The sequence below is a fragment of the Branchiostoma belcheri genome, unplaced genomic scaffold (genome assembly GCF_001625305.1).
Source record: "Branchiostoma belcheri isolate BF01 breed outbred unplaced genomic scaffold, Haploidv18h27 scaffold3, whole genome shotgun sequence".
Classification (NCBI taxonomy): domain Eukaryota; kingdom Metazoa; phylum Chordata; class Leptocardii; order Amphioxiformes; family Branchiostomatidae; genus Branchiostoma; species Branchiostoma belcheri.
Genome location: NW_017803909.1, coordinates 3,856,888 through 3,873,323, shown reverse-complemented (window position 1 = coordinate 3,873,323; position 16,436 = coordinate 3,856,888). Strand labels below are relative to the sequence as shown.

The window sequence follows — 16,436 nt, the reverse complement described above, 5'->3', positions numbered from 1 at the left end:
CCGAAGTGATTAAGAAATTTCAAAGCCCAGAAAAATTGCAGAACACGTTATTTGGACACCTGTCAGACCAACTTGACAGTGTTCTAGTTTTTTGTAGCCAAACTTGAACATACATAAATGCTTGCCATGTTAAAGACCCAGTCAAGCTTGACGAAAGTATAACAACAGGACGATGTGCTACTTTCTCCTGTTTGTGGTATGTACGAGACAACCAGGTTAGTAGGGCGCAGTATCCTCCAGCGGGGTATCGGAAAACTGCAGGAATGTCGTCGAGGCAATATGCCCGACCGTCTTTAAAATGTGGCTGGGGGGAAAGTGGTTGTCCTGACTTCACTCTTGGGTGGTTAGGTGCCCACCTGTTGAGGTCAGATCAGGAACAAGTGGGGAGGGCGCTTGGCGGACGGTCCACACACGTTGTCACGCCTATCCAAGCGGAGCAATATGCTAAACTAGCTGCAAATATCTATGACTGTCTCTCATCATGACATCTGATATGGGACATCTATATAACTGTCATTTAAATCTAGGATATATGAAAAGGCCCGGGGGTCAAGCAAAGGGGGCGTTGTTGCCTGAAAGCGTCAGAATAGTTTGAGTTTGAAACAGTACAGAGCATTATTGTTTGTGTTACCACTGGAGTGTCCCGGATCACCCTCCAGCTCTGTTCGCCTCCTCGCGCCTGGATTCTCCGTGTTCTGTGATCTGTACTGCGGTACACGCGCCACTGGACAATCACAATAGCAGGAGATGGCTTCTTTCCACACATCAAGACCTGTCTGCAACCGAAGTTTAACCTGTGATGTTTTTTTTACCAACTAAGGACGCGTTATGGATACAAATGCATTGTTCTGTAATGAAACGTTATTGATACAGAGGGTATATAATTAGACTAATTAGAAGGGAAAGCCATACGATATTTTGAATTCAACAATTTGCTCTCACAAGTATAAACATCTAGTAAGTCTCATCTAAATGTTGTACGTGTAACCTCATTCCAGAATCAATTCATTGAAAAGCAGGCGCGCTTGATAAAATATTAGCATTTTAAAGTTTTCTGAAGGTAAACAAATGCGGGTAATTTGCAAGCGACGCACGTAGGTGAGTGACGGCAGAGGTTGGGACGCCAGTGGTCGGACGAGTTGTATCAGTGTGCAGACACCATCACATCGCTACAGCAGGCTAGCGCCAGCCTAGGCCTCAGCGCACGGAGCCGCTCCGTAAACTTTCCCCAGGGAGCTTACGGCATCCAGTCTAAGGAATCACCCCCGCTGCCTGAAGAGGGTAAGTAGTACATGGTCTATGTTCTTGTTACCTGTCATCCTTTAACATTCCCTAAGTACGATGTTTCTGGCCAAGTTGCCTGCAGTGTTCAGTACACGCCCCCCAAGGTACGAATAACTCCGTAGTGCTATCGCTACAAGCAATCATCTAGTAGTTACGAAATGCGTCAAAGACTCCATTATGCTTGTCCGAACTTTTCTACAAATGGTGTTTAAGGATAAAGCAGACTTTTGTTGTTGTCGTTAGCCGTACATATTGGACGACATACGTGACGGGTATGGAGACCGGCACGTCAGGTGCCAAGCTAAAAGGGGTCAGGTCAGATCAGAAACAACGCTTGGGCAAACATGTCACATCTTCCCTGTCAGCTTGCATATAGCTTTATGACTTTAACCGACTTAACAAATGGGTGTGAGATCTGGTGACGCTAGTTGTTTCTATAAGAGGTGAGAAATAACAACGTTAATTAATGCAAGTGCATAGACCTTACGTCAAGAATTCTCTGTGAAAAGAAATACAACCAAAACACCCAGATGCCGTGTGCTCCATTCCAATAATTACCTGGAATTTGCTTCCTGAAATAGAACACTTCCGGCCGATAAATTAGCTTAGATTATACACGTGTACTTGGAAATTGCATCCAACTTGCATGTGATAATGTGGTCATTACTTTCTTATTCAAGTGGAGTAGTTGATCAGCCAAGCTAGCATTAATCTTATCCAATGACAATATATTCCGGACCAGCAGGTATTGACATACTTTCAAACAAAAGAAGCTATCATATGACTAAATCCAGTTCTTCTGTCTTATGTCATACACATCCATACATGGTGATTTCATCTGTGCGTACCTTCATCATATCGCATGACCATTCATTGTGTCAATATATCCAACATAAGGCCTAAGTACAAACAATTTGAAGTCTGAGACACTCATCCTACTGACGTAACGTAACTTCAAAATCTGCCGCACCCCAGTCACGCATGCTTAGGCACAGGCCACAGTATATACGTAAGAGCTGTTCCAGGAATAGATAGGAGGCTCTAGTACTGATAATCAAAAGGTATGGGCTCTATTATATAGATGCAAAACAAACAACAAGGTCCCATGTCCACAAGTAAATGGCAAAAAAGCATCTAAACATCTAAATTTACCTAATGTACCGTCGTGTTCATAATGGTTAGCTCTGAAAGTGTGAATTGTACCCCTTGTATCCGCAAGATAACTAGTATACGCTGACATTTCCCACAATGCAGACAACAGTATATCCATGTAAATCTCAGTCTTAGCTGTAGATAGCCATAAATGTCGTGTAATATCTAATATATCTATTCCACGTCTGATTTAGCGAGGGCATACGGGTTTAAGAACCCTTCGTCAGTTGGGTTGCGGAACTAGACACACGGCAGCATGAAGACCGAGTACATCCAGGCGCTGTCCCGGCAGCGGCCCGCCCTGGTCAACGAGATGGACCCGCTACCCATCATCAGCACCATGGTGGACAAGGGACTGCTCAAACAGCGCATGGCAGACTACATGCTACCGGAGGACGTTCGCAGGTATGTACGGCACGGTACTTACTCTGTGGAATGAAGTTCCATGTTTACCAAACAATTTTGTGGGTCGTGTGGCGTTACGGCAGAGTGTTTAACTCGGAACCAAGAGGTCCCTAGTTCGAGTCCTGACATGCCACCGATCTTAAAAGGACTTTCCTGACTTAACTCAAGTGAAAATAAGTATTGTCCTGTTCTGTGTTTGTCCTCTGCGTTAGTGGTGACATAAAATAAGTTGGAAAAAAACTTGAGTGTGCCGTCACCATGTAACAGTCATGAACTGTTAGAATAAAAATAAGATTTTAAGAGCCCGTGGCTAGTGGTTGAACCTGTTCATTAAACATGCTCGTATAACACGTCGTGACATGACCATTAGCAAACACAAAGCTGTGCCAAGCTATATAATTATAGAAAATGTTATGTCATCGATGTAAACGACAGCCTGACCTCACCAGGCAACTGTGGAATGAGCTGGACCAATACAACGCCTGCTAAATCATACCTTAAACCTTGTGACCTTAATTTCGTGTATTTTAAGCAGAGTAAGACACTTCAGTACGGATATACGTGTATACACCGAATCTGTATATCGTCAATAGGGAACCTTTAACTTTAACACAACTGCACTACATTCCATATCATTGTGTCTTTCCATACAGGCAACTCAATGAGAGGATGATCAACGCCCTCCCCCCACAAGGGGAACCGGCCTATGACATCCTGAGGGACACGCTGAAGAGCAGCGGCCAGGGATTCCTGGCAGACTCCATCGACAAGACTGAGAAGAAGATGAAAGGTCGGTTTGTTTCTCCTACACATATGAATGAAAACGCTGTATAGTATGACAACGTGTTAAGTATGGCAACTCAATAGCGAATTCGTAGTTTATTGGAGGTCTTCGTTAAAGTCCATGTCCGTATCATAATAAAGCGTGAGAATCCCACAGTCGCAGCAAAGAATCGTAGACATGCATAGCAATTTATACAGAAATTAATCGTCACATACAGTACCAATATTCAGTAAGACAAGCAAGCTTTGTACCTTTTCTGTCATCTAGGGATGCTAAGATTTTAAACTAACTTCTAGTAACTAACTATCTACTCTATATAGGAACGACAGAGGAAGCTGTGACGGTAAACCGTAACCTCCTGATGCAGAACATGCAGCCTCTGCCACTGTACCGCACACTGGTGGACTCCGGCATGATTAAGGATGCTGAGGTAGAGGAGGTGAGTGTCTTGTCGTATAGATCCATGCGATCATTTACATATCTTCTTTAGCAATTCAAGCATAAGTCATTGTTTTGATGCCAAAACTTTGCTGAGCTACCCGATGAAAGTCTATTTCTCGAGCTCGCTGAGACAGGTATCGAGGCAACTAATCTGATTTTTTTTATTCATCAAAACATGAAAACATAACAAGGACAGTGTGACGCTGCACTCAAGTTGACAACTTATATTAACAGCGCCACACAACAAAAAAAGTACAATTAACATTTAAATATTTGACAAAGTTGACATATCTGTGCTCCGTAGTCCCACCACCCCAAGATCATCACTGGCGGAAAAACATCCGCCAATCAGAGCTAGGAGGAGAATTTAGGCCCATTAACACATGTAGTATTTGGACTTCTATATCTAATTGACTGTTAGAAACAGTCAAGCAGAGCTAGAGGCGCTTGGTATCTCCAATGTAAATCTGAGTGAGTTGCATCGTTTTAAAGTTGTACATAGAGGGTAACAATATGGAGCCTCTAAGAATAAAGTGCAGTTTAGCATTATCTGACATATTATTAAGGTTCCTAAGGTAAACTAATCTGTTCACAATACGTTTTGCAGCTCTTGGCACAAGAAAAGAAGAAGAAGTTGAACGAGAAGCTTCTGAACTACCTGACAACCCGCAGTAACGAGGGCCACGAGGCATTCCTCGGTATCCTGCGGGAGTGCGGCCAGGGTAGCCAGGCGGATGGACTGGACCAGGCGGCGTCCTCGGCAGAAAAGAACACAGAACGTAAGATAAAAATTTGAAGGCAGTCGTTTGGCGGTAGTTTGCATGCAAGGGTTTCTTTCGCATCTTCCTTTTCACTACTCCACGGGAACAGGAATACATAGGGCAATCGTCACCTCAAACGAATCCTCATCTTACTGCTATACGCTAACACATTTTCTGGCGCATGGTGTGGGTGGTAGGATCTGCTGTTTGAACAGGGAATAAGGTTGGGAAACGATCGAAGATTTGTTCTTCGTCTTTGATATCCTTCTACTACAATGTACATTGACCTTGACTTACTTGACTTATGCCGTGTTCCGGTGTCCCTGGCCTCGAGTCAAAATGGCTGACCAACAGTCCCTTGACCAGTCGATCTGAAATGAAAGTTAGTTATCATAAGTAGGTGTCAAAACCCTAGCGAAACTACATTTTGTTCCCTTCGCCCACACAGCTGCCAGCAACATCAGCAGTTTCACCAAGCCTCAAGCGGAGAAACGTCCGACCTCCCAGCCGACAAAGTCCCCGGCCCCAGCTAACGTCCGCGAGGACACGACATCATCCAAGATGGACACAACCACCACCCTGGCAAAACGCGAGGCTCAGACAAAGGATAAGTCTCCGCTAACCCAGACAGAACAAAGAGCATCGGGTCCCGCTTCTCCTGAGACGAAAAGAGCCCGGTTAGATGAGAAACCCCAGACAACGCAAGACACAAGGCGTTCAGTAAGCCCGGACAAGTATAACATCAAGGATATCAAACCAGGGACTCGTATAAGGTAAGTTACTTTCGCTTTAGCTTTTGAATCCCGCCATATAAGTAGTGATGTGTCTCAGTTTATTGTCCTTGGAACAAAATGGGAGTTCAACTATATCTTGCTATACTACAGCACAAAACATGTGATCTGTTTATTATATCAAACAAGATATTGTTACAGGATATTGTTACAATGATTAGTTTGAGAAGAAGACGTAGAGTGTCTCTTTGTATAAGTAGCTACATTAGATAAATTGGAGCCATGTAATTTGTTCAGTACACAAACATAACGGGGTATCGGGAACCTTTCTCCTTAAGGTGGCGTGAGACTCCAAAAAGTGCGCTGGAAAAGTGGACACAGGGATTGACAACATCACCTTCTGAACCAGCCAGTAAGACGGCAATGCGAGAAGAACAGCCTTCAAAAGACGAGCCAGGCAAGGATCAAGAAAGCCATGTCCACGACAGCAGGACCAGTCCAAGCAAGGCTCCTGACAAAGTAGAGCCCTCTTCCCTGAAACCACACGATAGGATCTCGTCCTCACCGAAGACATCAAAAGACGAGCCAAGCAGAGAAAAAGAAAGCCGTTTCCAAGAGAGCAGGACCGGCACAGACAGGGTCCCTAAAGTAGAGCCCTCCTCGCTTAAACCACAGGAAAGGGTCTCATCCTCACCAGGGACGCCCAGTCTTACAACGGACAGGAACGTCCCGGAGCGTGATCCACCGCCGTATTCTCCTACTTATTCAAAACCAAGCAGTACCGCTGCTGCTGACGAACGTGAGGTACCACCTTTGTCAGACGTGGATGCCAGGCTAGACAGGCTGTTTTCCAAATTAGATAACTTGGAATCATCGCTGAAAAAGAAGCCTGAATCTTCTCCCCAGACATCCACCTCGCCTCTAGACAGATCAACGACAAAGGTCGAAGATAAAATTCATCCTTCACACTCGTCCCCGTCACAAGACAACAGAGTCAAAGATTCTCCCATCCGAAGCTCTACCCCAGCCTCGAGCAGGCTTGGAACAAGTCCTAGAGAAGACCGACCCACCGATAACCGGAGCAATAGCAAACCGGACGACTCTTTCAGGTCGTACACGTCATCCACTACAGAAACACCAAGTCGAAGCCTTCCTGACGAGTCGTTTACGCCAAGTCGAACGCTTCCTGACGAGTCCTTTACACCAAGTCGAACCCTGACTGATGAGTCCTTTTCACCAAGTCGAACGCTGCCTGACGAGTCGTTTGATTCGTACTCATCTCCACCGAACACCTATGACAATAGGCAGCCACGAGACTCCCGATCGCCTTTGTCACCAACGACTGGCACACCAAGCGAGAAAAGGCAGGACGTCAGCTCAACTCGTTCTCCTGACAGGTCGAGCTCCAGTTTATACTCGAAGCCTTACTCCCCTAGGACAGCTGGTGACGACAGTCCAAAGACGGTGGGAGACTCCTTCCGCCATACCCCTACTGGTTACAGTTCAGCTAAGCCAGAGGAGTCTCTCAGTCGGGAAGCACCAAAGACTGCAGATACGCGACCTGGAAAGCCGGAAGACTCCCAACGACCCAGCTCCTCACCCGAACGAGATACTGTTACACAGCCCTTCCTCTCTCCAAAAGACGAAAAGCGTTTTATCGAAAAGAATATGGACCAAGCTGCTGAAAAGTTGGAGGCTAAGTTGGGCGAAGTAGCACCCACTTTCAAGAGTTCGTACAGCACTACCATAAGCCCTGCTAAGACGAATACCCCAGAGAAGCCGGCGGTACGATCTAGCACTCCAAAAGGGCCATATGAAAAAGTTCGTATCGAGAAGAAAGACGACAAACCAATCTTCAAACCGTGGAACAAGGGACCTGCGGAAGAGACCAAAGCGGCAGAAGAAGATTCATCCTCTCCTACTTATGACCGTCCACGTAGACAGGAGGCATCTGATGAAGACATGTACAGTTCGCCGACGAAGCCAAGAGCAGCTGAAGAGACTAGATCTTCGCCAGGTGTTCACTTCAGTGATGACCGTCCACGTAGACAGGAGGCACCTGATGAAGACATGTACAGTTCGCCGACGAAGCCAAGAGCAGCTGAAGAGACTAGATCTTCGCCAGGTGTTCACTTCGGTGATGACCGTTCACGTAGACAGGAGGCACCTGTTGGAGACATGTACAGTTCCCCGACTAAACCAAGGGCAGCTGAGGAGACTAAATCTTCCCCGAGTGTTCACTTCAGTGATCCGCTCATCAGTGAACCCATCTACGACGTTCCGCGGGACTGGGGACATGCTGACGTGCAGGAAGACGCAGCCCAGGATTCCGCTGCACCTGAGCTACCCCCGCGGTCTTCGCCGTCACCGACAAAGAAAACTTCTTCCTTCACTGACTTGTTCAAGAAGAAAGACAAACAAGCTGAGAAAAGCCAACCCGACAAAGCAGAGAAGGGTGACAATGAGGATGATAAGAAGCGTAAATGGGTAGCTAATTTTGTCGAAGCCATAAGGACAAAGAAGAAGGATGACAAAACGGGCACTAAAGGTGCCTTAAGCGATTCCGAAGAGGAGACAGATAAAGAACGAGCAGATGTTGACGAAGGCAAAAAGGAGAAGAAAGGTGGCTGGATGCGTGATGTTGTTGATAGACTGAAGCAGAGCAAATCCGACGACGAGCTGGACACAGTTCCAGAGGTAACATCCGACGAAGAGCGCGCTGCCCGAAAGGACGAGCAGCCCAAAGTTGCGGACAAGGTAAAAGAGGGTGCGAAAAAGGCTGCAACGAGGACTAAAGAAACAGCTGATAAAGCAGTTGAGGCGACGAAAGAAGGTGCAAACAGAGCTGCTCACGCAGCCTCAGAAAGCTGGAAGCAGCTGATAGCTGGGGTGAAGGGGAGAGATGAGAAAAAGAGCCCAGACGAAGAGAAAGGCCATAAAGCTGGAGTCACAAAGGCATCAGAAAAGAAGACTGAATACCATGACGATGCATTGCCAGATACAGTGGTTGTAACAGAAGACGAAGCTGGCAATGTTACTATTGAGTCGGATGACTTCAGCGACAGTCTTGACATTGACACTGATGTCGAACCAAAACAAAAGGAGAAAAGTGGGTGGAAACTACCGGACTGGAATCTAAGATCACCAAAGTTGGGCCGCAAGAAGGAACCGGGGTATGACGCGGAAATGGAGTCTCCGGTGGAAGATGAACCTATCAAAGAGAAAGATGGTGACAAGAAAGGTTGGAAACTTCCCAACATCCCCGACATCCATCTCAAGAGTCCGGATTGGAAGTTCGGGCGGGAGAAAAGCCCAGGCAGCGCATCTGAGGATGAGACACCAGACAAGGGTAAGGAAGATGAGAAAAGAAGGGGAAGAAAGGGGTGGAAGGAATTCTTTAGCACTCCTGACATTAGAAGCCCCGACTGGATGAAGCGGGACAGAAGTCCTCACCGTGATACACAGCCTGCTAATGAACAGTCGCCGAAGGAGGAATCAGAAAAGAAGGGATGGAAGCTTCCCGATTGGAGTTTTGGACGGGATAAAAGTCCTGGGCGCTCATCTGCGTCCGCGTCTCAGGAAAACATCATGGAGCCAGAGGAGAAAAAGGAGAAAAGAATATCGAAACCGGCAGATAAGGAGGTCCCAGCAAAGAAGGAAGAGAATGAAGAGAACCAAAAGAAGTGGAAAATGCCAGAGGTGCATGCACCGGGTATCAAACTGCCTGACTGGAAGATGGGAGGAAATAAAAGTCAGGAAAAGGTGGAAGACACTGAATCTACAGAAACAGCCAAGGAAAAGAAGGAATCAAAAGAAGAGAAGGACAAAAAGTGGAAGATGCCAGACTTCCATGCACCTGACATCAAACTGCCTGACTGGAAGATGGGACGAACTAAAAGTCAGGAGAAAGTGGAAGACACCGAATCTTCAGACACAGAGAAGGAAAAAAAGGAGCCAGAGGAAGGAAAGGACAAGAAGTGGAAGATGCCAGAATTCAATAAACCTGACATCAAGCTACCTGACTGGAAGATAGGAAGAACTAAAAGTCAGGAAAAGGTGGAAGACACCGAATCTTCAGACACAGAGAAGGAAAAGAAGGAACCAGAGGAAGGAAAGGACAGGAAGTGGAAGATGCCAGAATTCAATAAACCTGACATCAAACTACCTGACTGGAAGATAGGGAGAAGTAAAAGTCAGGAAAAGGTGGAAGACACCGAACCTTCAGACACAGAGAAGGAAAAGAAGGAACCAGAGGAAGGAAAGGACAAGAAGTGGAAGATGCCAGAATTCAACGCACCTGACATCAAACTACCTGACTGGAAGATAGGAAGAACTAAAAGTCAGGAAAAGGTGGAAGACACCGAATCTTCAGACACAGAGAAGGAAAAGAAGGAGCCAGAGGAAGGAACGGACAGGAAGTGGAAGATGCCAGAATTCAATAAACCTGACATCAAGCTACCTGACTGGAAGATAGGAAGAACTAAAAGTCAGGAAAAGGTGGAAGACACCGAATCTTCAGACACAGAGAAGGAAAAGAATGAACCAGAGGAAGGAAAGGACAAGAAGTGGAAGATGCCAGAATTCAACGCACCTGGCATCAAACTTCCAGACTGGAAAATACGAAGAGATAAAGGTCAGGAAAGGGTGGAAGACACTGAATCTTTGGACACCGAAAAGGAAAAGAAGGAACCAGAGGAAGAAAAAGACAAAAAGTGGAAGATGCCAGAATTCCAGGCACCTGACATCAAGCTTCCAAGCTGGTCAACAAAACGAAACAAAAGTCAAGAAAACGTAGAAGAGGCCAAGTCTTCTGAAGACCTCAATAAGCCAGACGACGAAAAGGAATTGAGTGAAGAAAGTGAAACGAAGAAGTGGAAGTTCCCAGAGTTTCATGCACCAAATATCAAAGCCCCTGACTGGAAGATGCCTAGAAGGAAGAATGAAGAGACAAAGCAGGGAGATGAAAGTTCGGAAGACACCAAGAAACCAGAGGACACAAAAGACAGCAAAAAGTGGAAGATACCAGAGATTCATATGCCTGACATGAACTTTAGAAGAGATAAGAGTCCTGATAGAGAGCACCCTACAGAAATCAATGGTGTGGAGGAGGAAGAAGACAAGGAAAAGAAAAAGTGGAAAGTCCCTGAGTTTCATGCTCCTAACCTCAACTTCAAGGGCCCAGACTGGGGTCGTAGGAAAGAGAAGAGTTCAGAGGAAACATCTGAGGCTGAAATGACAAACGGAGAACCTGAGGTTGTTGAGCCGAAGAAGAAAAAGAAACAGACCAAGACCTGGAGTGTTCCTGATATCAGCTCTAAGTTCAGATCTAAGGACGACAAGCAACGTTCGTCTGATGAGCCTAAGGAGAAAAGGAAGTGGAATCTCCCTGCCATGAGGGCACCAAGCTTAAATCTGAGGTCTCCGGGTACAAAACCATCTGACGAAGACTGGCCGATGCTGGCCCGAAGTAGACGAGGGAGAGATGTTGATGATGTAGAGAAGGCGATATACATCGACAGGAAGCCGCGTTCACGGGAGTTTGAAGATGTGACGCTGAGGTCGGCAGATGACATGAACGCCAACCCAGAGGATGCAGATGATGAGGCGAGCAGGGCTGCTGAACTGCCCCAGCCTGTAGCTGATGACATCAAAATCGCAGCTCAGCGTCTCCAGAGTACAGAAAGGTGTGAATATTCTCCACATTTCAAAGAGTAAAAAAAACTGACAGGGCTGGGAAGCTTAAAGAATGACACAATGTAAAAAAACTGAAGATAAGGACCACTAGTGACATGTAACAACGATTAATGCGAGTCTTCACTTTAAAAAGAAGTGGTTTCTACTAACTCACACTGGTACTGGTCAACATTACACCGCTTGTGGTATGATGTATAAGGTTGACTAACACATACCTCTCACATTTGTTCACAAAACATAGGCTCCTGAAGATGCTTCAGAACATGTCAGACAAGGCGATCAACCATGCGGTCAAGTGCGAGCCACTGGAGGACAAGGGACAGCGGGACTTAGCCGACTCCATGTCTGACCTGCGACCTGAGGAGCTAACACGGAAAGGTTGGTTATTCCAACTCTTCATTTTGAGGGAACCTGTGACGAAATATTTTCTAGAAAGCATTGATAACGGTAATGCTAATCCGTTGAACAACTCAGGCATTATTCGTTGTTTACATAACAAGCATATAAAACAACCTTCAGTTACATGTCAATGGGATGTGCTGAATGAACATAAGTACAGAAGTCATATAATAATACATCCAAGTCAAATCAAATGTCATACTGGAAACATACAAAAAAGAATGTTAAAGTGTTACATAACATAATTGGTACATAAAGGTCAATTCAAGAGTGCATGAAGTCAACTCAAAAGTACATAAAGTCAATTCAAAGCGCATAAAGTCAACTCAAGAGTACATAAAGTCAACTCAAGAGTACATAAAGTCAACTGAATTTAAACATATGAACATGTCAGGGAAAGAAAGAAAAAACAATTTAGAGGTGACATATCCTGCAATCATGCAATGCAATCATCTGAATATATGTATTCTAATCATCTCCAGACAATCTTCAGTTGCTGGATAAGATGTCTGAGGAGCTGATGTACCTGTACAAACACAAGGACGTGCCCACCAGCCCCGTGCCGTGGTGTATGGGCTTCAGCGTCACCATGAGAGATGTCTACACAACTCTCATGCTCCACGCCATCTCCATGAAGGCATCCCTTTCAGATCTGGACAAGATTCTCAAACTCTACAGAGAAGGTAATGCTCTAACAAGCATTTTCCTTTTAGGGAAAAAAGAGATTGGACTATTTGGACAGTGAAAAATTTGCTGACTTATTCTCTTGATGCTGCGTTTGTATCTGGCAAATTCCATCTCTACTGGATGTTGTGGTAGTACTAGTGGTGTTCTACGCTGTAGCTTTGGACACTTCTGGCCTCCTTTGTATGTACTTCATGTATTGCTGATGGCTACAGAATGTGTCATAAATGCTGTATAGTTTCTTTTGTTCTAATGTTGGTAAGGTGCAGTGGTAGCATATGGCTTATTTGCTAGTCACTAAGACATAGCTCTGTTCAAGCATTTGGTCCATCTGCCTGTATTCTGCTGGACTGCAATGTGGCTTTTTTCCAATTTACAAACGACAACCTACACTACACTATTGCCATAGTTTCTCTAGTATTTTTCTTGCTGCACTAGCAATCTGTGCATTCTGCATGAAAAGACTGCCCCGCAGCTAGGTGTTTTGGTACTATCAAAAATTAAATGTTCAAAGCATCTCAGCATGGTTTCCTTTGATCACTGTTCCAAAATCTTGTCTTCAAAAAGGGAATTGGCCATAAGGAATCATTCTCTGTCTTGGAAGTTGAAATATACAAAAAACAATAACACACAACAGACATTTTCATTCAACAGGCACTTCAACTGGTTCAGTTGCATTGCAGGACACAGTCACAGGCAGATGGAGACCAGTTATTGTGTTTTCTCCTTCACTCAAATGATTGGTCTCCTTTCAGAATTAGAAAAAGCCATTGAAGAAGAGAAAGCAGAAGAAAAGAAACTGAGGAAAAAGAAGAAGAAGCCATCGTCAAAGTCAAAATGTAACTTGATAAAAGTCAAATCCATCCATGACTCACTTCCACTGTTCAAAGGGTTTGATAACTAGTTGTTGGTGGTAATAACATGCTAACATGTATCTTTTATCAGGATTGTCTGTGTGCTAGTTTGTTTTTTTGTTTCAGATATGGGTTAATTATCATGATGAACTGTACAAACAATAAAATGTGTTGGGCTTGTTATCTTATTTTATGGACTTTAAGTTTTAAGGCTGGAAACATAACCCTTTAACCTAAGCTTACAGCATAGAGGTTGACTATGTATGTTGTAATGTTATGTCAACAAATGTTTAACTATAAAACAGTGCTCACTTTAGTCTGGCACATATAATTGCATGTCACCTTCTGTGCACTATTATAACATGGTAGAACAGTCAGTTTGGAGAAGTGTTCCTAACTCAAAATTACATATAGGTTACTATTGTTAGTACAAGGCCCCAGAAATTACATTACAATATGTTCAGCATTGTAACAATACTCCCTACAAGTTGGCCAGGCTTTGAAGGTTAATGTACATGCAATGTATTGAAGATCATCACATGAAACATTTTGTTTTCTTCCAGACCTGGAGAGAATGAAGGATGAGGAGGAAAAGCGGTCGAAGAAGAAGGGTAAGAAGAGCAGTAGATCAGCGCCAAAGTCCAACGAGAGGTCTGACTACTATGGACGGGACCCTAGCTTTGATGTGGAATTCTAAGATCCTATATATTTGTATGGTTTAGAAAACAATCAGTGAATATGCAGAGCTCAATTATCATAATATACTGAAAGAAGTCTTTACTAAATACACTATATGAAGACAAATAATTACTGCTGCTGATATTAGTCAGATTCACTTCTCTGTTAAGAGATTCACACTAACAAGCATAAAATGCACAAAAGCACAGAACTTTTCCCATGGGTAAATGGTAAAAATTGTAGCTCTTAAATACTTTGTCAATTAGTTGGAGGTCACAAAACGTTCAGAATATAACACTTTATCATGATGTAACAAGGTGTATAATACAAACCCTTGATATTGTGGGTTTAAAAGTGATGCAGTATTAATGGTGTACTTGATAGCCATTTCATTTCTTATTGTGAGGGACAGAAAATTGCCTTAAATTTCTTTTTTTCTACTTCAGTACATTTATTAAAGTTTGTGATTGCTACATTTTGTGGTAGGAGGGGAAAGGAGGCATTTGTGGTATTTTAAGTTCGTTAACTGTAAGTTAGAACTAGCCTGGGTGCTATCCTCTGTAGTTTCCGCCTTCTCCCTAATGTCGCTGGGCCCAGAGCGGGTGGGATGGCACCCAGGGCTAAGTTGGAACAGTCATAGGAATGCAAGACAGAGAGGGCAATGGGTGAATTGCAAACATAAAACCACCGCATATATTTCACACTTTATAGTATCCTGGCATTTAACTTTTCAAGGATGACTGTTAACTGTGCACCTATATTGTGGCCTCTACTGCATAACTTTAGTGAAGATGGTGTATGCTCAAACATTAAAAAATCACAGCATGTTACATCATCTTGAATGACAGTAGACTGAGTAGAAGCCCTGAAAATATACATGATTGTACATACATGCAGGAGGAAAGGGTACTTAACCATCCAGTATTGTCATGTGATTGTATGCTGCTATTACAATGCAACTCAGTCAACTGGAGTGAGGGAAAAAGATTCTGTTTTGTAGCTAATGCTCAGAACATGAAATAGCCACTTCAAGTTGATACAGCTATATAAGATTTATATGGGAATATGGTCAATTCCATTAAATTTCATGGCGAGGCATCAAAGAGGTTTTCTCACCAATCCAACTGTCTGGACATCACAAAATTTCAAGCCAAGCTTTTAAATCCTGACATCAATTCATTCTCTGGTGTGCAGAAACATTTTAAGAGAGTATCTTAAAAAGGAAATTATGCATGAAACTCTGATTGTACTGGTTGAGCTGCAAATTACAACAGTACATCATACTAACAACCATGTATGATATAAGGGATAAAGTGAGAACGGACTATGCAATGTTGGCAAAATTTACCAAATGTCTTTCATTGGTAAGATCACTGAAAAATGAATTACAGGGATGGAAAGTTAACAAAAGAAAAAAAAAGACATTTTGTATCATCAATTTTGCACAACCCTGCAATGCTACCTTTCTATTTAGTCCTTTAGAGTAACTCAGAAAGTTTTATACTAACTTGTTCTGGACAGAGACAGTGCACTCACACAATACTAATTGTACTTCTAACATTACCAAGGCTGATGCACTACTTGTACCATGTATGTAAAGGCAACTTGGAAAATAAAAGGTTGTTTTGGTGAAATGTCTTCTCTCTCTCTCTCTCTCTCTCTCTCTACATACACAAATAACAACAGTAGTGACAGTTTTATTCAGAAAGTATAGTAATACTTGTACTACTGTTCATTAGAATAAACATGTAAAGATAGGCAGTGGCTTTTTTCCTATTAAAATGTCTGCAAAGCCCAAGAGTCCCTGTATTATACAGCATGTTGAACAAGCCTTAATTTATAGTAAGTATAAAGATACTATGAAAGGAAACCATTTACAAAACAACTTCGCATTCTGCATGTCAGATCAAATCTACCTGACCTAATGTAACTAAACAGACAGAGCCCCAGGCAAGGCTGCATGAAGTGTGGTTCTGTTCTCCAACAAAAATGCAGGCAAGTGGAAAATGTTGTGAACAACCCTGCACTTATTTCTCCAAAAATTACACAAAATTGTCTCAGACCCCAAGATTACAGGCAGGGTAAGGCAGTAACATAATCCAGAACATATATTCTATTGCATGCATGCAATCAAAGTTTTTAAACTCATCAAAGCCACCACATACATGTCCTTGTTAAGACAACTACTAGTATAATTTTCACAGGTCATTTGGCTGCCCTTTTCAGATCAAAAATGTGGATAGCAGATCAATTTTATTACTATATTTCTATAAACTGTTGTCATTGTTGAATTGAATTGTTGAACACACGACAAATAAATGTCAGCATGACATTTATGCCAAGTTCCCCATGCATACAAAGATACAAACAATAGGATGTACCAGAGTCAAGCCATCTTATAGTCATCCACTGCCAAACCCTCTGTGTAGTGAAACACCAAGTATTCATGAACAGCCATAGACCTTTATTTAGTAATAGCATGTTTTATAGCAATGAAAAAAATAATTAGTATCTTTTATAAGAAGACAAAAGGTAAAGGATATGCTTGTTGTAAAGACAGGAAATCAGT

General features: G+C 43.4%; 1 protein-coding gene across 2 annotated transcripts; it reads left to right on the top strand.

Annotated features, from left to right (window-relative positions):
* Positions 1-1,201: 1,201 nt before the first annotated feature.
* LOC109473774 (microtubule-associated protein futsch-like) lies at positions 1,202-15,495 on the top strand. 2 transcript variants are annotated; one of them, XM_019773831.1, is made up of 10 exons: positions 1,202-1,281; positions 2,631-2,841; positions 3,495-3,631; positions 3,946-4,064; positions 4,674-4,845; positions 5,276-5,600; positions 5,897-11,242; positions 11,494-11,630; positions 12,134-12,334; positions 13,091-13,330. In XM_019773831.1, exons 2-10 carry the CDS (start codon positions 2,693-2,695, stop codon positions 13,237-13,239), a joined length of 6,735 nt encoding a protein of 2,244 aa, XP_019629390.1. In that variant the 5' UTR covers positions 1,202-1,281; positions 2,631-2,692; the 3' UTR covers positions 13,240-13,330. The 2 variants fall into 2 exon arrangements, with proteins under 2 accessions (XP_019629390.1, XP_019629391.1); XM_019773832.1 differs by lacking the exons at positions 1,202-1,281; positions 13,091-13,330 and adding an exon at positions 13,753-15,495 and having other exon boundaries at positions 2,693-2,841.
* Positions 15,496-16,436: the final 941 nt, after the last annotated feature.

Excerpts from the sequence above, each read along its gene's own strand:
- LOC109473774 (XM_019773831.1), top strand. The coding sequence starts at position 2,693 with ATGAAGACCGAGTACATCCAGGCGCTGTCCCGGCAGCGGCCCGCCCTG. Across the intron at positions 2,842-3,494 it reads CTACCGGAGGACGTTCGCAG|GCAACTCAATGAGAGGATGA; the intron begins GTATGTACGGCA and ends CTTTCCATACAG. Across the intron at positions 4,065-4,673 it reads AGGATGCTGAGGTAGAGGAG|CTCTTGGCACAAGAAAAGAA; the intron begins GTGAGTGTCTTG and ends TACGTTTTGCAG.